A 22,659-nucleotide genomic window follows, 5' to 3' on the forward strand; every position below is an offset into this window, starting at 1 on the left:
AACTCATCTACGACTCTCAAAAACACTATCATTAAAAATATAATTATTATATTAAAATTATCATGTATTGAATTTTTATCAATAAAATGGATGAATAAATAAAACTAAATATTTTACTTTTATAATTATAAACTTTTTAATATAATTTTTTTAAGTTTAGAAATTAAAATATTAAAAAAATAACTACAAAATAATTAGCCCCACAATCGATTATGCCTGCTATTTGATAACTTAGTGCTGTGTGAGTTATGTACGACGTTTAATATTTGATATAATGTAAATTTATTTTTTTAAAAAAATAAGTCATTTTATTTAATTTTTATTTATTTTTATGCCACAAAAAGGATATAATTTATTTGAGTTGAAGACGTAAGCTTTGGGTTTTCCCACCTGAGACACACGTGGCAGGCAATTTCTGGTTCAACTTTAATACTCGACGGCTGCGGCGTCATTTCGTCTATCATGTTGCCCTAAGAACAAAAGAAGACCTCTCGCAAGGACAGAAATCGTTGCCTTCACTTCAATTTCTCCCAGGTTGTTCCTTTCTGCGAGATATATATAGAGAGAGAGAGAGGGAGGGAGAGAGAGATCTCTCTTTTCGAGTAATCCCTCGAACTTTAGTGCTCCTTCCGCTATAGCGCTGCGGGGATCCTCCCGACCAATCCTGAGTCAGCCGAATCTTCCCCCTTCTCGCTTAGATTCGTTTGGATTTTTGCAGATCGGCCAACCCTTGTGTCGCAATTTGTTTTCTTTGTCCATCTTCATCGATCTCTCTTATTTTTTGCCGAGAGATTGCTTTTCGATTTTGTTCTCACTTGTTGATCGGCTTGGGAAGTCGGAGATGAACCCTAGAGGTAGATTTCCGCCGCCCGGCATGGGCAATGGCCGAGGGGGTGGCGCGAGCACGAATCCTGGTTTCTATGCGAGAAATCCTCAACAGCACCAGCATCAGCATCAGCATCAGCATCAGCATCAGCAGCAGTATGTGCAGCGGAATCCGGGGAATGGCCAGCCGAACCGGCAATTCCAGCACCAGCATCAGCAGTGGTCGAGAAGGAATTGGGTAGGAGGTGACTCTGGTGCTGGCGAAGTAATGAAATCGGTTCAATCTGAGGCGACCGACTCCAGGTAAAACCGGAAAGGAAGGATCTTTGAGTGAAATTGTGGGTTTTGTTTTGTTGCTCTCTGTAGTTTTATCTTTTCCATTGTAGTTCTCTCTGTCTGTTTCTTATTGCATACTTGGAACTACTTGGAGAATCAATGAATTGCTTGGTGATTAGTTGTTTTCGTTAATAGGTGGCATTTGTTGGGACGCTACCATCGTGTGTGATTATCAATTTTGTTGATCTCATGCGTAGTTAAATTTTCACTCTCCAATGCTGCGGAAAAGGATAAAATCTTGCTTTCTGTTTGAGGCAAGCTTTATAACATATGTATGTCATGTTTTGCTTGTTCTTTGGTGGTATCTTTGCAAATTCAGGATGTTCGAAATGAATTAAATTGATTGGCCTCAACCCTGTTTGGTTGAGGGTTTTGGAAATATATAGAGTAATTGACTATTGAAAGTCGAAATCCTTAGTTGAGAGAGAGGTTGTTTCTTCTAAACCCCCACCCCCATTTTTATCTACCTTCCATTGATGAAGAGATCTTGACAACTGAAATTTAGAAAAGAAGAATCAATTTTTCTTTCCCTTCTCTCTTCTATATTCCATAACTCATCTAGGTTTTTCTTCTTTTTATCTTCTATCTTAACTCTTTAAAAATGATAAAAATGATGATATTGTTTGCCTGATTTAAAACACACACACACATATGTGCATGTATGTGTGTGTGTGTGTGTGTGTGTGTGTGTGTGAATTTCTCTCCTTTAGTTTGATGATGTCTCATTTATTGGTGTTTTAACCAAGCAGTTCTCTTGGTGTGGTTTTTTTTTTATGCATGTGGTGACCCAGCTTTTTTTGTTGTAGAACTTTAGATAAGTCCTTGTCTTTGTTTTTCCTTTTTGTTGTATGAATGCATTGGTCACATTTTCCTTAACAAAGCCAATTTTAGCTCATAATGCTATTGTTGTATTTCCTCCGCAATCAACTAAACCAAAATAACCTTTCTTTTTTATAATTTGAATCATGAAAAGGAAGGACATGCATCTATGCCTGAATTCTGTTACTAGGGAAATTAAATACTTGCCATTAACTAATGGAAACACATTGATGATGTGTTACATATTGCATGGATCTTAACCATTTAGAACTTAGTCATTGAAAAAGATCTATGTAGCTGTATCCAAATAGTTGGGACATTACTTCTTGATATAGTTTGTAGGTCTTTTGGGAAAAAATAATGCTGGAGAACACCTTTTTCTATTCCATTGGTAAGTAAATTAATCCAGGAGCAGCAGAAGAAACATATTTACAGAATTAGAGTAGTGACTTTCTGGGTGATCAGTGTGCAATTATCTAGACTAATATAGCTGCAAGGCAACCTTCTGGTTGGATAAAGACTTTGCCTGTGTTTAGTGTGTTACTGAGAGCAATGCAAAACTTTTCCTGATTATATGTAGAGGAATTTGGTGTCTTAGGATAATATAATACTTGTTGAAATCTTCCAGATTCCTGCATGCTTCATCTCTTGAAAATGAGACAAAATAAATACGTACATACTGAAAACCTATAGTTTCAGCTACTGCTTTTTCACATTTTTTCATGTTAACTTTTGAATTTACATGAGAACACAAATATTCTTCATTACAAAATCAGTTAACACATATCAGCACTTTGTTCTTTTAATTAATTTTTAATTTGATGGTTTCAGCTTGCAAGATTGGAAGGCACAATTGAAGATACCACCTGCTGACTCACGTTACAAGACAGAGGTCAAATTCACATTGATCTTTTCATGAACTAGGATAAGGGAATAATACTGGATTTTAGGAGTTCCTTGTTTTTGAATGAAGTATTGTCTACCTAAGTTGTCCTACCAGTAGACTTATGATTTGTGAAAGTGCTGCTTTTTATGTGAATTTTCCATGATGAATTAATATATTTAGTCAAGGAAGTTGATTAATCACTTGTCTTGGTATATTATAAAATGTAACTACATATTTTATCATAATAAACAAGTACCAGAGTTTTTATCTACGACAGAAGAATAGTATGTTTTCTTGTATATATGTAATATGATCTATTTAGATTTTTCTATGGTCATATCTTTGGTGCATTGTGTATTAGTTTTTTTAATATTGCGCACCAGTACACTGTATTGCGTTATCCTCTACTTGCATCTATGCTTCATGATCACCAACTTCTTTTATGATGATCACGGGAACTATCTTGTTGTATGTTTTCACTCATTTTACATTGCTCTATTCTTAAAGATTCTACGAAGTTCATTGTTGGTATAACAAAGTAATGTTATTCATCTGTCAATGATGTAGAACAAGTATGTGTAATAACTAGTTGGCTCTAGTATCTATTGGTTGTCAGGTCTTTTTCATTTAATATCTGTAAAAATGTTGGCTTGTTTTGCCAGGATGTGACTGCAACTAAAGGAAACGAATTTGAGGACTATTTTCTGAAGCGGGAACTTCTTATGGGAATTTATGAGAAGGGTTTTGAAAGGCCTTCACCTATTCAGGAAGAAAGCATTCCTATTGCACTCACTGGCAGTGACATTCTTGCCAGAGCTAAAAATGGGACTGGGAAGACAGCTGCATTTTGTATTCCTGCACTTGAAAAAATTGACCAAGATTGCAACGCTATTCAAGGTTTCTCATTGTACTCTTTTTGTTATTTGCAGAAGTTGTTCCTCCGTATTGCAGAATTTATTTAAGTTTTATCCATTGTGCCAGACCCCATATTGCTGGAAGACTTGTCCACTGATCTGCCCTTTTCTTAATGTATTTGTTTATCTTGTATTCTTTATTAGTTGCAAAGAATCTTGCTCTGTGTGCTATTAAGTATTATAATTTTGAATTTAATTTATATAGTCTTCGTTAGGATCATTTCTTCTAATGTTACTCATGCAGATCTGATGTGCATAATATCTAATTTGTCATACTTGATCTGCATCGCTAGTTTGTATCATGAATTCATGATCACATGTGCAACATATATATGTGAATTTTGTATTCTGACCAAAAATATCATGATCTCCTATCTTCTGTACCTAATGGTTGACAAGTTCTTTCTGTTCAGTTGTCATATTGGTTCCAACAAGAGAGTTAGCGCTACAGACATCACAAGTTTGTAAGGAGCTTGGAAAACATTTGAGGATCCAGGTTATGGTTAGTACTGGAGGGACCAGTTTGAAGGATGACATTATGCGTTTATATCAACCTGTTCACCTGCTTGTTGGAACACCTGGTCGAATACTTGACCTTGCGAAAAAAGGTGTTTGTGTCTTGAAGGATTGTTCAATGCTTATTATGGATGAGGTAATGCATTGAAACTTAATCTAACTCTTTTATTTTCAATGGGAATTTTTGTGTGGTCTTTAAAGGTGCCACCCCAGAATCCTATATTCTTAGCACATCTTTTTGCAAAAAGTGAAAATATAGTTTTTCATAGGATACTTTATTGTTCTTAGGCATATCTCTCACGAATCTGATTCTCATAAGATGGTTTGGTTTTCTTTTCCTTCTTTGTTTTTGTTTCTTGGATTTTATATAGTTTGAGAACCTGTCTTGTGCACTGTTACTTTGGTTTAATCTGCTTGTGAAGGTTGTCTAACTGCATGGGAATGTGTGTTGCTATAAATGGTTTTTTTCTCTGTTAAGCATTGGAAAAAAGAAATTTTACCATCTAGTTTTATTGGGACATTGATCATTCATTTACAATACAAACTAAATGAAGTATTTCTAAGGCAAAGAATATTATTTTCTGATGTGTGATATAGTTATTTATGAAAGATTGTTTGTGCTTTTAGAAGGTTGCAAGTTAAATTTCTTCAGCCTAATCTACTCATTTGTTTTGAAATTTACCAATCATTTCAACCTACAGTTTAATCATTAGCAATGCATGCTGACTGCTAAAGAAAACGTGTGACCTTTATAGATTATCATGTCATTTATCTTTTTTTCTTATTTTGCTTCTCTATTCTCTCTTTTCTAATGGCAACTAACATTTTCTCATTTCACAGGCTGACAAACTACTGTCTCCTGAGTTTCAACCAACGATAGAGCAGCTTATTCAGTTTCTTCCTGCCAATCGGCAGATTTTAATGTTTTCAGCAACATTTCCTGTAACAGTGAAAGATTTTAAAGACAAATACCTTCCAAAACCCTATATTATCAATCTAATGGATGAACTGACACTGAAGGGAATAACACAGTACTATGCTTTTGTCGAGGAAAGACAGAAGGTCCACTGCCTGAATACCCTTTTCTCAAAGGTTTGCCTTCAACTGTAGTACTTTGTATTTGGAGTGTTTTTCATAGTTCTGAGAACAATGTTTTTTTAACAGCTTCAAATTAACCAGTCTATTATTTTCTGTAACTCTGTTAACCGAGTGGAGCTGTTAGCAAAGAAGATCACTGAGCTTGGTTATTCCTGCTTCTACATCCATGCTAAAATGCTGCAAGATCATAGGAATCGTGTTTTTCACGACTTCCGCAATGGAGCATGCAGGAATCTTGTTTGCACAGGTATGGTATTTTTTTTGAAGTCTAATTTTTTGTATGAGATTAATCATGTAGATGACTAGTTATATTAATTGTTAGAAATGTGCTGCCAGCTTTTTTCTCATCCAAATGAATGCAGTTCATGCACAAACAGTGACATGGTTTGTGACTTTTTTTGTACCTAATTCATAGTACTTATCTTGTATCCAATGATTTAAAAAGCTTTAGGCGTCAAAAGACGCTAAGGTCCCAAGACACCCGAGGCGCTATGTGCTCACTCGGGCGAAACGAGACGCCCTAAAATATTAAAAGATAAAATATATATAACATAATTAAAAATAAAATTATTTAAATAAAAATATAATATTAAATTAAAAATATACTGTTAACAGTATATTACTTAAGTTAGAAGAGGAGAAAAAATTTTCTTTAAAATATTAAAATATAAAAATAAATAATATAACTAAAAATATAATTATTTAAATTAAAATATAATATTAAATTTAAAATATACTGTTAACAGTATATTACTTAAAGTTAGAGGGGGGAGAAAAAATTATTAACAGTAACAGAGGGAGATAGCAGTAGCGCTGCGAACGACAACAGCGATAGCGGTTTAAGATACTATTAACAGTATATTACTTAAAGTTAGATGGGGGAGAAAAAATGTTAAGTAACATAGATAGCAGCAGGGCTGTGAACGACAGCAACGGTAGCGGCGGAAGCTGCGAACAATAATAGTGGCAGCGATGAAAGCTGCGGGCAGCAGCGGTAGCAGTGACAGAAGCTCTAGAGGGCGTCCTGTCACGGACTTAGCTGGTTTTGCCTAAGTCGTGCGGCACCCTTGCGTGTCCGTCCGCAAGGGTCAGCCTCCCCGAAGTCTCCCATTGTCCCTTAGGACCAACAAAAGAGAAAACGGGCTAGAGAGAACGCCTCAATCGGGATCCACAAGCAAACATCTCTGAAAAACACTTCATAGACAATGCAAATTACAAACAGACTTTACAAGCTCTGAACAGTGGCACAACAAAGGGTAAAATGGTCCATTACAGACCGAGAATCTCTCGTACGTGTCAACATGACACAACCTTTATTTACAAGCCTAAAGAGGCCACCAACCCAACTAAAATGGGACTATTAAGCCTTCAGCCGCCCCTTTACATACTGTACAAGGCATGAACATGCCAAAAGACACGGACATACATAAGCATTACATCAAACACCTTGTTTAGAAGTTTGTCCGTGACATTCTCCCCCACTTATTCCTTTGACGTCCTCGTTGAAGCCTTTGTCGACACTGCAACTCCTCGCCTTTGCTGAGTCTTCAATCCTCTGCTCCAGCTACAATGCGCCTCTTGGCTCCTTGCTGCTCTTCGCTGCTGTTTTTGAGTAGTCGAACATTTGATCCGCCATGCTGCTTCAACTCACCAATGACTCTAACTCTGGTGTGGGGTTGGCTGAGTTGTGTTGATCCTTGTTGATTCCTGTGGATCCCCCAAATGAAGGAAAAGACCATCCTTACTGCGCCAGTCTCTCAAATTCCTCATGCTACTTGAACTGGGTGGATGCTTGTTGGAGCTTTAACGAGCATCGTTTCGCAAACTTCTAAAGTTTTGGGTCCTTCCTCCACAAAATTTGCTCATTGACTCTTCCTTCACTTAGTTGTCACATCCAAGTAGGTTCGCATCACTTCCGCTTTCGATTGACATTTCGTTGGGAAATGAATCGGACAATCTACTCTCAGTAGCACTGATCACCGTCGGTGAGGATTTGATAACTATTGTCTTCCATTATCTTCGAAGGGTCTTTGAACATATGCAGAGCTCCTCTGCTGGATAGTTAAGAGAATTGGGGTACTCGGTTTCACCCATTCTCTTAAAAGTTGAGAAGGCAAAGGTTACTTGACTTCGCCCGCCTCCTCGAGGTTGTACTTCATGCATCGAGCTGGTTACTGGCATTCGCCTGCTCTTTGCTCACACTTCTGAAGTACATGAAGTGTTTGCACTCCTTGCGTTGAGTTAGCTACTGTGATTCACCTTCTCAATGCCATTGAACTTCTGGAATGCAGGAAGTTGTCACCCCAACTTGGAGTAGTTCTCTCATAAGTTTGGTCGCCTCTGGGATTGTACCGTCTTCTCCATCAACCCTGCCGCCTACTCCACTAAGTAGCAAAGGTACAGCACCGCGTACTGCCTGCTTCGTTCCTTGGTTATGCACTCTTGCATGACCCGAAGTCCTTCACTTTCGGCTATCTTGATGAGAAGCACATTGACACCGGTCTTACGAAGTTCTTCGGCCTCTGCCCTTCAGCCTTGTCTCGGTACTTGGAGATTGCCTCTGCATTCTCCACCTCCTCGGCCCCTTTCACGACCAAGCGCTCACCCTCCATGAGAGCAAGGGATCAATGACTTTCACGGAAGTCCCGCCTCTGCGGTACCATGGCGTTGCCATGCCCATGGCCCTACTATCCGTCGCCTCGCATCTGCATCCCTTTTCTTCACGATCAGTAGATATGTCTCCGTGGCACTCCTCTGAGTCCACCTCCATTCTAACTGATGCTTGATTTTGGGTAGCTAAGTCCCTCTGGACTCATCGTCGCTTCCTCGCCCCTTTCGACCCCCTGCTTCAACACCTCTGTGTTCTCCAAGTAGTCAGTTTGGTCGATGGAAAGACAGACTGCAACTCCCATGCATGACCTCTGCCATCACGTTATAGGGTTTGCACCGATTCTGTTCTCCTTAGCTTCCTTGGTAGCAACGTTCGCTTACTCGGCCTTGTCCTCTGACTTGCCGGGCTCCCTTAAGCGAATATGAGCTCTGGAGCAGTCCAACTCTCCAACTACTTCGATCATACCTCTGCATGATCAAGTCCCTCCCATGGGACTCACTGGTACTTGCATTCGAACTTTTCCTTTGGTGGAACCTAGCCCCCCATATGCTGATTACCAAGGTTTTCATCCGATGCAAAATTCGATGCACGCACGGAAGACCCGCCTCTGCGGTACCATGGCCTTCACTCCTTGAACCCATAGCCTTTCTTGCCGACGTGTTGTTCACCGAAGTGGAGCTCCCAGTAGCTCCCGATCATACCTCCATATGATCTAGTCCCTCCCAGGACTATGTCGTGTGTATCGCATTGCCACGAACTGTTCCACCACGATCCGCTGCACCATGTCACCTCCTGGTGACATCTCCATTGCATTCTGATCCTTTGTGGAATAAACTCGAATTGTGAACCCTCCATGTGTGGCCTCTGCCAATACATCGCAGGGTCTCCTCCACCTTCGATTTTGTTCGCTACTTTGGCAATCGACCTTCATCCACCCACTCTTGGGTCACACCTAGATGAAGCACCGCTCTAGGACAGTCCGTCGCCTAGTAGCTCCTGAAGTCCACCGACTTCACTGTAATTTGTGCACCATTGTCTGGATCCTGGGCCTCTACCCCTACCAGCACAATCTCCGCTGCACACCGCTTCCTTCATAGCAACTCGAATGGCAACACTGTGGCATATTATTCAAGAGTACCCGCCTCTGCGTCCTCTTGCCCCGTGCTAAGGCCTTCTGAACCTAACTTCGCCTCCGCAAATTGAGTCGCCTTAGTTCCTCTATCAAATGCTTCTTCGAGATAAGGTGCATGTGCCCCAAAGCTCCCTTCGTCTTTGGCACCATGCAAGATGAGTCCGCTCCGTCAGAATGAAGGACCCATGGAACAACATGATCCTACTCTTGCCTCTGCAAGAGTTCATGTCCTTGACCTCTGTCTAAGGAAAGCACTGTGCCTCTACTCCATGTTCAACTTCTATGCTGGCTCCCTTCATGCGGCTCGGGTACTTCGCCAAGTTACACCCAAGTTGCTCCGCTCCTCGTTTTTGCATTGAGTCGATGGTGGCCCTCGTGCCCACCATTCCACGGGTCAGCCCTCCCTTGAGTCCGATCCCTATATCGACTCCAAGTGTGCCTTCATTTAAGTTGCTTTGGGTCGCTCCCCCACTTGATCTCGCAATGCATCCACCAATGCATTCTCTCAAGCGAGATCATGGGACGACTCCTCGCCGCTTGCTCAGTCCATCGAGCTTCGTGGAGTTGTTGTTTGTTGAGGTACTCCTCCTCAACATGTGTGGTCCGTCTCACATGATTCTCCCTCTAGAGAGCCGGGACTTATCCCTCCTGGATAACTATCCCGTTGGAGCAACATCTCTCTTCGTTTGGGAGACCACTATCCCCTTGGACTACTCCGATCTGCTGAACAAACTGTGCATTGTTCTGCCTCCTGCAAACGCACTTGCTAGATTGCGACTCCCCGTCAATACAGTCCCCGCTGCACCCCTCAAGGCCTAGCAACATGCTGAACTCGTTGCACACTTCAGCCTCCTACGGACGTATCCTTCACATGCCGAAGAGAAAGTTTCAATGCTCCATGGCGCCGAGTTTCGGTCGCCTTGGGATGGCCACGAACATTCCATCGTCCGCATACAAGCCCATGCACGAGTACCAAATTCTTCGAGTTAGTAATTCCCCTCACCTCTGTGAGCTTTGCATAACTCTTTTGGTCGTTGAGCAACTCATTCCACCTTGGATGGTCTCATCCTTTACCAAGCGCCTCACTTGCCTTGAGCACCATCAAGTATAGTTGTCAACGTTGAGTCGTAGCTCAAACTCAGCCATCCCAACCTTTGTGCGCTCCACATTCTTCCAAGCTTGCATGTTCTCGTGGTGCCTCTTGCGCGAAGGGTTGGCCATTCCTCTGAATGCCAATCTCGGATACCCGCTCCTCTGAGTGACTCCTTTTCCCTACATCTCCATGCCCGTTTTCCCCCAAACGGTTGCGCGTGTGCTGACTGCCCTCAACGCAGCCCCGCTAGGTCCCCCACGTTTGCATGCTAAGTGTTTCTATAAGTGCTTGTCCCGCTCTGATACCATATGTCACGGACTTAGCTGGTTTTGCCTAAGTCGTGCGGCACCCTTGCGTGTCCGTCCGCAAGGGTCAGCCTCCCCGAAGTCTCCCATTGTCCCTTAGGACCAACAAAAGAGAGAACGGGCTAGAGAGAACGCCTCAATCGGGATCCACAAGCAAACATCTCTGAAAAACACTTCATAGACAATGCAAATTACAAACAGACTTTACAAGCTCTGAACAGTGGCACAACAAAGGGTAAAATGCTCCATTACAGACCGAGAATCTCTCGTACGTGTCAACATGACACAACCTTTATTTATAAGCCTAAAGAGGCCACCAACCCAACTAAAATGAGACTATTAAGCCTTCGGCCGTCCCTTTACATGCTGTACAAGGCATGAACATGCCAAAAGACACGGACATACATAAGCATTACATCAAACACCTTGTTTAGAATTTTGTCCATGACAGTCCGTCGGTGGCGAAGGAACTTGTGGTCCTCTCCCTCGACAATGGAAGGATGCGACAGTAGAAGGAAGCTACGGGGGCCGTCGAACTTGTCCGTCGACAACAGAGGAAGGCTCGGTCCGTTGTGTCGGCGGCTAAGGCAGAAGGAGCGCTAGGGTTCCAAGGGGTCGCGCAGGCGTGAAGCGTGGTTTTGCGGTAAGAAACTATAAACCGAACCAGCTTTAAATCGGTTCGGTTCGCCTAATAGAGTCGGGCGCTCACTCGAAGCGCCTAGGCGGCGCGTCGCCTGGTGCACACACAAGGCGCTTGAGCCTCGCCTCGCCTCGCCTTGCCCGAGCGCTTAGGCGAGCGCCCTTGATCATAATTGTTATGATCATTAAATCATACTAGCATCATTAAATCACTACTTGTATCGTATGGTCATATATGCCGATCAGTTGTGACCTTGATCATAATTGTTATCCGGCATCCTGTGCTGAAACTGTCTATGCCCACAGTTTCTCCTCTGACCGAGCATGTTTTAGTTGTTTAATTTTATTTTGTTGTCAATTGACACTTTGTACAAGCAACTCATTGTACCACAGCTGGTGTTGTCTAAGTCCGTGTTCCAATTTGTGTTATGCTTATATGTAGTAAATTGTTTCTGTTGTCATTTTATGTGACCTGCTATTAAAATGCTTTTCTCCCCTGTGGCATTTTGGCTTGTCTTGCAGATCTATTTACAAGGGGAATTGATATTCAAGCTGTCAATGTTGTCATCAATTTTGATTTTCCAAAGAACTCTGAAACATATCTGCACAGGGTATGGCCTTTGATTCTCTAGTGTGTTAAGTTAAAATTCTTAATTATGAATGTCAATTCAATTGGACATGTAAGCTATCATGAACTGGTCATCCAATAGCATTTCTTCATCCAGTTCTAAGAATAAATCGAACTCTTAGAACCCATGCTCTATTGAATTGTCGACATTGATGATTACCTTGAGTTTGCTTGTACTTGCATGTCTCTAAATTACTTTGATCTCGGAATTGTTCGTTTACTTGTTTGTTGCATGCTTTTGCTGTATGGAATTTTTCTCTGATTCGATCCTGAAGACAAAAAAGTCTATGTTTAAACCAATTTACCAAGAGTAACTATTATTGTTGGACAATTTCAGGTTGGTCGTTCAGGCCGATTTGGTCACCTTGGTTTGGCCATCAATCTGATCACCTATGAGGATCGCTTTAATCTGTATGATCACTTATCAATCTTTGATATGCTAATATACTTTTAATTTGACCCTCATCTTCTTTTCTGAAATACAATAATTAATTGCCTTATGACAGGTATAGGATTGAGCAAGAACTTGGAGCAGAAATAAAACAGATTCCGCCGCAGATTGATCGCACTATATACTGCACGTGAACCACAGCAAGTTATGTCTGGCCTTTCATGGTGAATAACTAGAAGAATACTTGTAAATACTGGCATGTCAAGTGTGGAAGTCTCTTACTTATTTGCTATTTCTAAATGGCCCCATTTATGATAGCATGAAATAGAAACAGATCCTTGTCTGATTGCACATATACATTTTTGCCTATCTTTGCATTTCATGAATACTGAATGAGATGTCAATAATGATAGTGCATAGGTCACCCAAAGGCAGCTTGTAAGCGTCTGTCTTTTAATGGTTAAATAGATTTACTGTTGACCAAGAAGCATACTATAAAAGTTGTAATGCCCAACTATTGGGTATTGGGTACTTGGGTCTTTTGTCATTATTAAGCAATCATTGCTCAAACTACGAATGAGCAAATCAATCTCTATAGTTCCATTGTTAGGTTACCTTCTATTTCTCAGTTCGCACACCACTATCATAAATTAGTTACTTTGTCTAAAAGGTGCATCACTAATTATAATATTGCAAATATTAGGATGTATCTCTGATTTTGGATGAAATGAGAAAAAGATGTCTAAGTTGGTATGTGCATGTGCAAAGGATTGCAAGAATGGTATAATTGACATGTGCATTGAAGGCTATCCACCAACGTTGGTCCTTGTTAAGAAATAAAAAGTAATTTTGTATATCCTTTTACTCTTATTGATCATCAAGAATGTGAACTAATATATGCTCTGATCTTTTTGCTCTCTGTTAGATTTTTCTTTTTCTTTCTTTTTGCTAATTCTGAATTTTGGCATCTTGTTTTTTAATCCTCTGAGCAAGCTATGCATACTTGTGATGTAAACGTTTTGTTGAACTGCATGCACATATGGTCATTTGATACTAATTTTCCCCTTTCACTAAACACATTTATTATTTTGTAACAGTGTCCTCTCGTCTAATTACCTGACATCAACCTTCTTTGTATATAGGGTTTATCTCATTACCTTGTTCATACCGTCATGGCAGCAGATGGCACAATGGATATATCAAAATCAGCTTTTATTTTTAGACTATGCTGATACCTATTGGGTAACTTCAAATCATGATCATTCTTGACTGTGTTGTCAAGTTGGGTATTAGATTCTCTTGACACGCAGGTGGAAGAAGGCTTTAAATTGTCTGTACTTTGGTTCTCTTTTCAACCAAGTACTGGTAAGGAGATAATAGTCGCATCATGTTGTATGCACCGAATGCGCACAGTTGAAGTTTGCAAAGTAGGATTCTCGTCTCCAAATGTCTGTTTAAATGCCTAAATCTAACCACTGTTCTAAATTGTAGGTTTATGCCATAAACAAGTTATCCGTGGCATGTTTGTGCTTATGGTTTTGTACTATCAACTTGTGTAGAATGTGTTGAATGTTCTCGTTTGCTGATAAACCAATTGTAGTAGATGATCAGCAACAAGGCCTGGAGAAAGGACCAGATGAGCTGCTCAAAATAAATGGATTCAGCTGTTGCTTCAGGTCAGTACTTAAAAGATGTTGGTAATTTTCTTGTCGAGCAATAAAGAAAATTCATTTGATAAGAGTGGTTCTTAAAATTTAAAATGAAAAATTGATTTGTTTACTTGGGTTGGGCATTTAAGTGTTCGTTTAGGACATTTGGGATATAATTTAGGTTCAACTCTATTTCGGATTTCATAAAAAAACATTCAGTGAGAACGCATGGTTGCTTGATACTCTAATCAGTGATTTTGGTTTTTGATTTCGAACTAATTTATTATTATTATTATTATTATTATTATTATTATTATTTAATTTTTAACTTTTTTTTTATTATTTAGCATCGAATCGGAATCGTAGATTTTGATTTTGGTTTGGGATTCGATTCGATTTGAAACTGCAGAATTGTTGATCGATTTTTATTTGAAATTTCAATCGGTTCAGTTTGAATCGGAATCGGTCTCGGGTGGTTCAGTTTCGATTTCTAGATTTGAAAAATCGAAATCATTCGTCGGTTTTATAATTTTAAATTATTTTAAATATTTTTTTATATTTATAAAATTGTAATTAAAAATAATTAAAAAATTAATGGTTTGAATCGAAATCGGAGTTTCGGTTCTGATTTTAAAATCGTTTTTTGTCGATTTGATTTTGATTTTTTATTTTGGAGAATTAGAACCATGGATAGGCCTAAGATCGGGGTTAGGACTACTGTTGGATGCTTGATTGGTAACATCAAACAATGCCATAAATGCAATCATTTTGCCCTGGAAAACATACTATAAAATACTTATCACAATCATCAGTAAATAGCTGATAAATAAATATTGATCGAGTCAAATAATTTTTTCTTGGGTCATTGTCACGTAAACTGACCTGTGTCTACAGGACGTCAAACCCTAGGAGCAAGTAAAGTAGCCCATTCATTCATTTTCCTCCCTCGAAGTCCAACTCCGGAGAAGAAGCAACGCCGAAGACTTTCTTCTTCCCCACTGCCTCTCCTGTCCTTTCACGCATTCATGGCAGCACATGCCTTGGAAGGAGGAGGAAGAAAGCTCCGTTCAAAGTAGTGTCCTGATCCCAGTGCTGCTTTCCCTCGACTCCGGTCCACTGTGTCACGGACACGCACAAACGGAACCATCTATCTCCCTTGGCTTACTCACTCGCAGTCGGCTGCAATGGCGAAAAGCCTCTCGCATTCAATTCACGACTCTCTCTCCTATATATCCATCTGGGTAATAGCCCTCCTCTCCTCTCCTCTCCTCCCCTTGCGTTGCATTTACTCCCATCTATGCCAGGTTTTTCTTCCCATTTCTTTTCCTGTGTGTCTTTATGCTTGTGGATCTCATTAAATGCTGTGTGATGGAGAGAGATGATTTGAGGTTCTGGGGCTGCCTTGTTGCAGGTCAGATCCCGTCGCATTTATTGCCTCAAGATTCGCCCTCTCGGGTTATTAAAGAACCCTGAGATCGGGCGCTCTTGATCCTTCCTTCTTCCTGCTTCTTCTTCTTTGCTTCCTTGCTTGTTCGCTTCTTGCATTGTACTGAGCTGTCCTCATTTAAGAAGGGGTTTGGGAGCGATAACAGTGGGAATGGGACGATCTCCATGCTGTGACAAGCAAGGGTTGAAGAAAGGGCCGTGGACGCCGGAGGAGGACAAGATCCTTGTCGACTTCATCCAGTCCCATGGCCATGGCAGCTGGCGCTCTCTTCCAAAGCTCGCAGGTTCCGCAGTTTTCCTCTTCTTCTTCTTCTTCTTCTCCTCTGCTTTCTTATGAAGATAGTAGTGTGAATGGTACATAAGCAAATACTTTTTTAATTTTAGTTATCTGAAATTAATTCTCACAATTTCATGTTTTTTTGAAGAGAATTAATTGAGTTTAACAGTCCCAATTTAACACTTGCAAATAATCCCTCTCTCTTACAATTTCATGATATGATTAATGCAACATAAGGGGCTAAAATAAAGTATATATTTTTTCTCAATATGAAATGTCATGAAGCATTAGTGTCGAACTGCATAAAGAATGATACGTACGTCAATGGTCAACATTAAGCTCAAAAGCATGCGTGCAGGTCTGCTTCGGTGCGGCAAGAGCTGCCGGCTACGGTGGACGAACTATCTCCGGCCCGACATCAAGCGCGGCCCCTTCACTCCGGAGGAAGACAAGTCCATCATCCAACTCCACGCCATCCTCGGCAACAAGTGAGTCCCATGATCTCTTCTTCTTCTTCTTCTTCGCGTCATCCTTCGCTTATCTTAGACCCAGCACGCGTTCCATCTCTTCGTCCCCGGCAAGCTTCGCGTCACAGTGAATGCAGCGTACGTACTTCGGAGTCGTCGGGCGTCTCGCTGTCATGGTGGGACTCGACCGCGTGGACCTTGCACTCTTTCTTTCGTCTCTTTTCGTTATTTCATTGCCCTTGTTTTGATCCGGTCGAATTTATTGCGGTCGTGTAGTAATATCGGCTGCAGTCCAATTGCTGTCCTTGTTCTTCGGCTCTTCGTTCTCTCTCTCTCTCTCTCTCTCTCTCTCTCTCTCTCTCTCTCTCTTCTTTGAAGAGACAGCGTGTGATGTGTTGGATAAGCAGGTGGTCGGCGATAGCAGCGCAGCTGCCGGGGCGGACGGACAACGAAGTCAAGAACTACTGGAACACCCACCTCAAGAAGCGCCTCCTCGTCCACCAACACCACCACCACAACCACCACCAACGCCTGCACATGTCCTCATCCACCGCGACCGGTAGCCACATGGCGCAGTGGGAGAGCGCCCGACTGGAGGCTGAGGCGCGCCTCTCACGTGAGTCCTTCCTCTTCTCCAGCTCTACCACCGCGGCCGCCTCATCCGCCGCTCCCTTTGCCGGCGCCGTCTCAGAGCCCGACTCCGACCTTCCGCCTCGCGCGGCCGAGCCCGACTTCTTCCTCCGCATCTGGAACTCCGAGGTCGGTGCCGCCTTCCGACGCCGCTCTCCGGACAGCGCGTCGACGCGCAGCTCGGCACCGGCCCGGGAGGAGGCGGAGAGCAAGAGTTGTGTGACGGTGGGACACCCGGCGGCGGCAGCGGCGGCCGCGGCGGGGATGGACGTCGACTCGATCGGGTCGAACGAGGTCGCGGAAGAGACGGAGGAGGAGGAGGCGTACCAACTGTATCTTGACTTCGCGGGCGACGACCTGGGCTTGTTCACCGTGCAACTCTCCTCCCTCTTCTCCGCCGACCTCAACGAGGCTTACTTCGACACTGCCTTCAAATGACAAGCACCACAAGCCTCGTCCTCCTCATGTGTTCGTGTTGGCGTTGGATTCCGTCGTAAGATTCTGTGGTGCGTAGCCCACAATTTAGGTGATATTTTTGGTATCCAGGATGGAGCTTCCATTTATAACGAGCTTGTGGTTGATGGATGATGTAACCATGGAGATGTCCATACTTGCAGTGATCTCATACGTTTTTGTTTGATGTGCATCTTTTGGAAGTGGCACTAACAACATTTTGGTTTATGTGTATATTATATTCGATCATTTGGGTCTCTCTTGTGCACAGACTGAATGAAAATTCGATGTAAGATATAGCACTATACAAAAGATAGTGAAAGAAGAGCCGTAGGCATTGACGACGATGATTCATAGATTATAATCAAGAAATAATACGATAAAGTTACAAGATAAATTAATACATTTACTTCCATATAAATTACCTATAACAATTCATTGTGTAACCAAATTGAAGTATATGGAAGCCGTTTATTAGAGAGCTATGTCTACTTTGCACGTAGATGCATACACTTTAAACTAGAAAATATTGATGTCATATATATATATATATATATATATATATATATATACCACAATGGGGAAAGAAGACCGTAGTCAAAGGAAGATAGTTAATAAATATGGTGGGACTTTGGGCGTCATGTGAGCACCATTTACTTCTCTGCACGTCCAGAGAGAGAGAGAGAGAGCGAGAGAGTAGGCATTGAAGTCCCAGACAAGCTCACGTAGTCCCTCACATGGGTGGCCAAACCTGCGAGACTGCATGCAAAGCGTCTCTCGTATCGGAGCTCACTCTGACAGAGAGAACAACATCGCACTACAGCGAGCACCAAACTATGTCTTCGTCTCAACAGCATCACGCTACTGCGGCGGTGGCTCCACACGCACGTTCGTCTGTGTCGGCCATGTTGGGATGTCTCCCCTCCCTGTGGACGTCGGAGTAGAGGAAATATAAGCCTCCAATATGAAACAAACAGCACACGGAATGGACTTTTGTCTTCGATCAATTGAACTCTGGTTGAGTAGCGACGAGGTCTTCTTCTTCTTCTTCAGATAAGGTAATGTTGGAGCAGCGTAGCAATGCTTCCATCTTGAGATGGAATAGTTGAAGGTCCTCCCAGTGCATCATGATCCAATTGTTTGTGCTCATCACTGTCATTCCACATATATATATATATATATACAAGTCTTGAGCTGTTCTTATCATCAGCCGATGGCAACATAACGAATGCCACTGAAAACGAGAACAACACAGGAACAGTCTGATTCCACAACTTTCCACAAAACTGCATCCTTCACAATCATGTTTTGCATAAAGAAAGGAGCATAAGACACACCGGATGATCACAATCCATATCATGAAATCAAACAATGTGATTATGAGCTTCAGACTTGTTCTTGTCAGTAGCATTATAAGCAAGAACATAACACTTCAAAAAGACCCAACTCATAAAGGAACAACCGATCATTTAACTACCCAGATAAATAAACACAGCATTCGCACAAAGAAGAAAGGAATTCGAGCACAAAAGAGTGAAATGTTGCCTTCGGTTTCCTCTCCACCGTCAATTTTTATGGTCCGAAACAGCCAAGAAGCTTCTTCGGTGCAAGTCCCGTGGCACGATATTTCGCGGCAACCTCCTCCACCTTCAGGAGCTCTTCACCACGTCTAGCCTCAACCATTGCTCTCTTCTCTTCTGCAAACCTATGAAGCAGAGCAATCTTGTTCTTAATTTTCTCTGCATATTCTGCCTTTTTCTTTTCCAGTTCTTCCTGAGCATCCATCAGGCGGAGAAATATTTGTTATACATCCATCTCAGTCACATCACCAATAGATGGTGAGAGCATCTTAATCAAGGTTTACAAAGTCCAGATATTCAAGCTCTGTGATCACTGGTTTGTTTCTCCATACTATTTCCAATGGTATTTTTAAGATATCTCAAAATACAGAATGCTTTGAACATCATCTTTCCAGACTTCATCAACTAAAGAACTATATGGATGTTTCTATTGCGTTGTATTTAATTGTGAAGACAAACATTTATTTTACATTGTAATATTTTGTTTAAATCAGCTATAGATCTACATTCCTAAGAATATCTCATACAACAAATAAGGAAATCTACGACTTGGGTGAACCATGACATCGCTGTAATATGTTGAAGAAGTAGCATACCTCTTTCCTTTTCAGCTCAGCTTCCACAGCTGCTTTTCTAGAGATTTCCCATACCATAATTGATGACAACTTCTTAACAACCCTGTTCTCATTGCCAGGAAAACATGCCAAATCATGCACAATATTGATGCATATCAAGAGACCACAATGTGTTAGCAAACATCAAAACGACTGAAGCATGAATTCCATGTAATTGAGGATCCACGTTCTTGCGACCGACAATACTTATGTACTGAGGAGCCCCATTAAAGGCACATGACAAGGAACAAACGAAGTTTTAGTAACTGGATTACTGAATGTTTCACCATGTAGAAGTCATTAACACCCTTTTTCCGCCCAAAGCCCGCAATAATCAGGTATAGGGATATTTTAATTAATGTAGGTTTCGAAGCATGAGGAGAAAACTCTAAACATCATATTGAGAAATAATATTGAAGAACAATGATGACACAAGATTCAGAGGAATTTTGCTAATTTATGGAAGTAGAAAAAAGTGTCAAGGAATCAACATAAGATGTATTGATTAGCATTTGCTGGTATCCAACTGAAATCTTGGTGTAACTAAGATGCTAGACATATATAAGCTACAAAATACTCTGCATCAGGTCATTAGCTTCAGTCTGAGCAACATAAATTCATATGCGGGTAGTAATCACTTGTCGCGAGCTGTTCAGACAAGATCAACACTGCTGTTTGACAAACTGAGATAGATTTCAGTTTATCAGCTGGACTAAGAGGGGTACTACTCGCATTGATGGAGCCATGGCAGGGTAAAGAGGATTGAAGATAAAGGGTAGAAGCTCAGACTACTAATCCTTCCTTAAACCCCAAGACAGAACCACAATCAAACAAGATAGATATATCAAAGAGACACATATAAGACAAAATAATCTACATTAACAAATATGAAAATCTGGGTCATAAGGTTAACGTAGCAGCAGTTTAATCTGTCATTCACTGACATCTGATGTTTCATTAATCTACCAAAAACTAGTATGTCAAGCATTCTGAATACAATCTAATCAGGTCATCCAGCTCATGATCTAGACAGTTTGCTTGGATATGGATAAGAATATGCATTTTGATCTGCAATAAGTAGTTATTGCATAATTGGTTGTACAATTTAACATTTCAAAGTTCAGTATCATAGACACAAATGAAATTAGATTTTATACTTGTAGTTTTTCGAAAACTTAAAGTTTCTGCCACTTTGATAGTCATCTTTTACTAAGCCCAGTGAAAGAACAAATAAAATTAATTATTCAAAAGATCTAATATTAATCTTACTTACTTATTTTCCACCTTAGTCTTTTCGTTATCTTCCCAAGCTTTGATCAAAGACAACCTCTTCTCCGTTTCAAGCCTTGCAAGAACTGCATTAAAACAGAAATATTAAAACATGGGCATCCTCTTCTCGATTCTTACATCATATGTAAGACAATCACCGATGCAATCAAACATATCCATGCACCTACCACTCTCAGCTGAAACCTCTGTGCTCTTTTCTGTGGAAGCATCCTCATCACCTGATGCCAAAGGAGAAGTATAAAAGAAATACAAGAGAAATAAATAATTGGAACTTCAAAAGGTACCCATTCTATCTAAGACGATCTTCTCATCCAGCAAGAAATACATTAGTAGCATCATTTCTAGAAAGAATCCAATGATAAAAGCAGCATAATAGTCATATACTGAGCCAAAGCCTTCAGATGGAAATCCACCCTGCCCATGTCTACACCGATCGGCTCAGTTTTTATATGTTATGCCGCCTTCTATAAACAAACAACTCCCCATTGATTATAGAGAACTAATCAGATAGAAAATGTTGAAGAAAAAGTCAAAAACTTTAACATCTCTGGGGCAATAATCAACTGTAGTGTTGAATTATTAACACTAGTTCATTTTATATTTTAGAGAACAATAAGAGAGCAATCCAGTACACGAACCTGGTATCTCAGCAAAGAACAGTTTTTGGCGACTCCATCATATCTTATTTCCACCATAAACTACATTAACCGTAAAGCTAGAGCAGCAGACGTAGGGAGAGAGTAGACAGAGACAGAGAACAGAAAGGGGTTTCTCACTCTCGTCGATGGCGACGTCATCAGAGTCGTCGAGCTTCCGCTCGGCTGGCGAAGGAATCGGGGCCTTCTCTTCCTCGACGCCCTTCACCGCCGCTGCTGTCCGCAACGGGGCCTCCGCCTCGTGCTTCGCGCCGGCCTCTTCCATCCTCCAAGTCCTGCTCGGCGGCACTCCCACCACCAAAGGCCGTCTTGTAATGCTCGCCACCCTCAATGCACAAATTCTTACATACACATATATATACATATAAAAGCATAATGGAAACAGGAGATGGTTATTATCGGAGAACGGGTTTGATCGTGTTGTTATTGCGAACGGAAACATAGAGTCGTATCGTAACTGAAATCGGCGTAAGATTTCTCCGGACCGCGCGAGTGGGGCCGGAATTCTGGGAGCCGAGGCGGGTGACGTTTAGCACACATACGAAAAGGACGCAAGACGAGGATGACAGTACGTCGAAGACGAGGGATTAGTTGGAGGCTCCAAGGCGGCCGCCGCAGAAGTGGATGCACCACACGAGGGCCATCGCCGTTGCGGCCACCGCCAGCACGTGCGATGCGTGCGCGAACGGAGCAGCCTTGAACGTAGCGGCCACCGCCGGCTCCTCTGCTCTTGCGCCAACGAGAGGCGAAGGCCAGTTCTCTGTTAAGGCCGCAAGAGTCGGCTGTTGAAGCTGACGGAGATTGGACCGTCCATACCCCGGTACTCCTCGGGAGGGAGGAAAAGAGGACCACCGGAGCCGTGTCCTGTGGCTGGCCACAGACTCCACTGCCCATCCTTGGTGAAGCTTTGCTCTCTGCAAACACTGATCAACTCATTTTCTTCATATACTAAGAAAAGTTAAGCTGTTCGATCAGTCCAAAGAGGAAGAACTTGTATGTCAACTACTGGAGTCAACGAGGAAGGCACAATTGCATCGGCTGTGGTTGGCAGCCTCTACTGCCGGAGTTTATAGCGGATCATCCGTTCGTTTTCACAACCATAGAGGAGGAGCATGGAGCTGTATTGTTCTTCGGGCATGTGCTTAATCCTTCGCATGAGTGCTGAAAACAAATATGAATACAGGAACAGTATAAAAAGGATCAGACAAGAGTATGGCGAGGATAAACAATGACGCGAGATCGGATGTGCGTTGAGACGGTGGTGGAGACAATGGAGGTCGCGTTGACGGTAGACTGTCAGGTGGGTTTCACTGGACCATGTCATGGTCATTCCTCGGTTCTTCGGAGGCCGACAGCCCAAAGAGAACATGTCATGAAGAAGTTTGGTGGTGGGTGTAATCATAA

General features: G+C 41.7%; 3 protein-coding genes across 6 annotated transcripts; 2 read left to right on the plus strand and 1 right to left on the minus strand.

Annotated features, from left to right (window-relative positions):
* The first annotated feature begins 452 nt into the window (after window positions 1–452).
* LOC135673618 (DEAD-box ATP-dependent RNA helicase 6-like) lies at window positions 453–13,739 on the plus strand. Of its 2 annotated transcripts, none has more exons than XM_065182690.1 (10): window positions 453–1,128; window positions 2,812–2,872; window positions 3,529–3,763; window positions 4,194–4,432; window positions 5,137–5,388; window positions 5,461–5,641; window positions 11,697–11,785; window positions 12,140–12,213; window positions 12,309–12,417; window positions 13,336–13,739. In XM_065182690.1, exons 1-9 carry the CDS (start codon window positions 842–844, stop codon window positions 12,385–12,387), a joined length of 1,497 nt encoding a protein of 498 aa, XP_065038762.1. In that variant the 5' UTR covers window positions 453–841; the 3' UTR covers window positions 12,388–12,417; window positions 13,336–13,739. The 2 variants fall into 2 exon arrangements, with proteins under 2 accessions (XP_065038762.1, XP_065038763.1); XM_065182691.1 differs by having other exon boundaries at window positions 12,309–12,397.
* Window positions 13,740–14,865: 1,126 nt separating this feature from the next.
* On the plus strand, window positions 14,866–17,350 carry LOC135673619 (transcription factor MYB17-like). Of its 3 annotated transcripts, none has more exons than XM_065182694.1 (4): window positions 14,866–15,253; window positions 15,415–15,572; window positions 15,924–16,053; window positions 16,440–17,350. In XM_065182694.1, exons 2-4 carry the CDS (start codon window positions 15,440–15,442, stop codon window positions 17,098–17,100), a joined length of 924 nt encoding a protein of 307 aa, XP_065038766.1. In that variant the 5' UTR covers window positions 14,866–15,253; window positions 15,415–15,439; the 3' UTR covers window positions 17,101–17,350. The 3 variants fall into 3 exon arrangements, with proteins under 3 accessions (XP_065038766.1, XP_065038764.1, XP_065038765.1); XM_065182692.1 differs by having other exon boundaries at window positions 14,866–15,083; window positions 15,412–15,572; XM_065182693.1 differs by having other exon boundaries at window positions 14,866–15,083.
* Window positions 17,351–18,562: 1,212 nt separating this feature from the next.
* On the minus strand, window positions 18,563–22,619 carry LOC135673620 (remorin-like). Its single transcript, XM_065182695.1, has 5 exons — window positions 21,376–22,619; window positions 20,767–20,817; window positions 20,583–20,664; window positions 19,292–19,373; window positions 18,563–18,888 (listed from the first exon to the last, which is right to left on the minus strand). The coding sequence occupies exons 1-5, from the start codon at window positions 21,695–21,697 to the stop codon at window positions 18,688–18,690; spliced, it is 738 nt and encodes a 245-aa protein (XP_065038767.1). The 5' UTR covers window positions 21,698–22,619; the 3' UTR covers window positions 18,563–18,687.
* Between the last annotated feature and the right edge of the window lie 40 nt (window positions 22,620–22,659).

This window comes from Musa acuminata, chromosome BXJ1-5 (assembly GCF_036884655.1).
Source record: "Musa acuminata AAA Group cultivar baxijiao chromosome BXJ1-5, Cavendish_Baxijiao_AAA, whole genome shotgun sequence".
Lineage (NCBI taxonomy): Eukaryota > Viridiplantae > Streptophyta > Magnoliopsida > Zingiberales > Musaceae > Musa > Musa acuminata.

What these genes read in the sequence shown, in the direction of transcription:
- LOC135673618 (XM_065182690.1), top strand. Translation starts at nt 842, where the DNA reads ATGAACCCTAGAGGTAGATTTCCGCCGCCCGGCATGGGCAATGGCCGA. An exon ending in CTGAAACATATCTGCACAGG is followed by an intron (nt 11,786 to 12,139) that starts GTATGGCCTTTG and finishes GGACAATTTCAG; the next exon opens with GTTGGTCGTTCAGGCCGATT. An exon ending in TATGAGGATCGCTTTAATCT is followed by an intron (nt 12,214 to 12,308) that starts GTATGATCACTT and finishes GCCTTATGACAG; the next exon opens with GTATAGGATTGAGCAAGAAC.
- LOC135673619 (XM_065182692.1), top strand. Translation starts at nt 14,878, where the DNA reads ATGCCTTGGAAGGAGGAGGAAGAAAGCTCCGTTCAAAGTAGTGTCCTG. An exon ending in TCTCCTATATATCCATCTGG is followed by an intron (nt 15,084 to 15,411) that starts GTAATAGCCCTC and finishes TCCTCATTTAAG; the next exon opens with AAGGGGTTTGGGAGCGATAA. An exon ending in CACGCCATCCTCGGCAACAA is followed by an intron (nt 16,054 to 16,439) that starts GTGAGTCCCATG and finishes TTGGATAAGCAG; the next exon opens with GTGGTCGGCGATAGCAGCGC.
- LOC135673620 (XM_065182695.1), bottom strand. Translation starts at nt 21,697, where the DNA reads ATGTTTCCGTTCGCAATAACAACACGATCAAACCCGTTCTCCGATAAT. An exon ending in AAGACTAAGGTGGAAAATAA is followed by an intron (nt 19,374 to 20,582) that starts GTAAGTAAGATT and finishes CAATGAGAACAG; the next exon opens with GGTTGTTAAGAAGTTGTCAT. An exon ending in CTGAGCTGAAAAGGAAAGAG is followed by an intron (nt 18,889 to 19,291) that starts GTATGCTACTTC and finishes ATGGATGCTCAG; the next exon opens with GAAGAACTGGAAAAGAAAAA.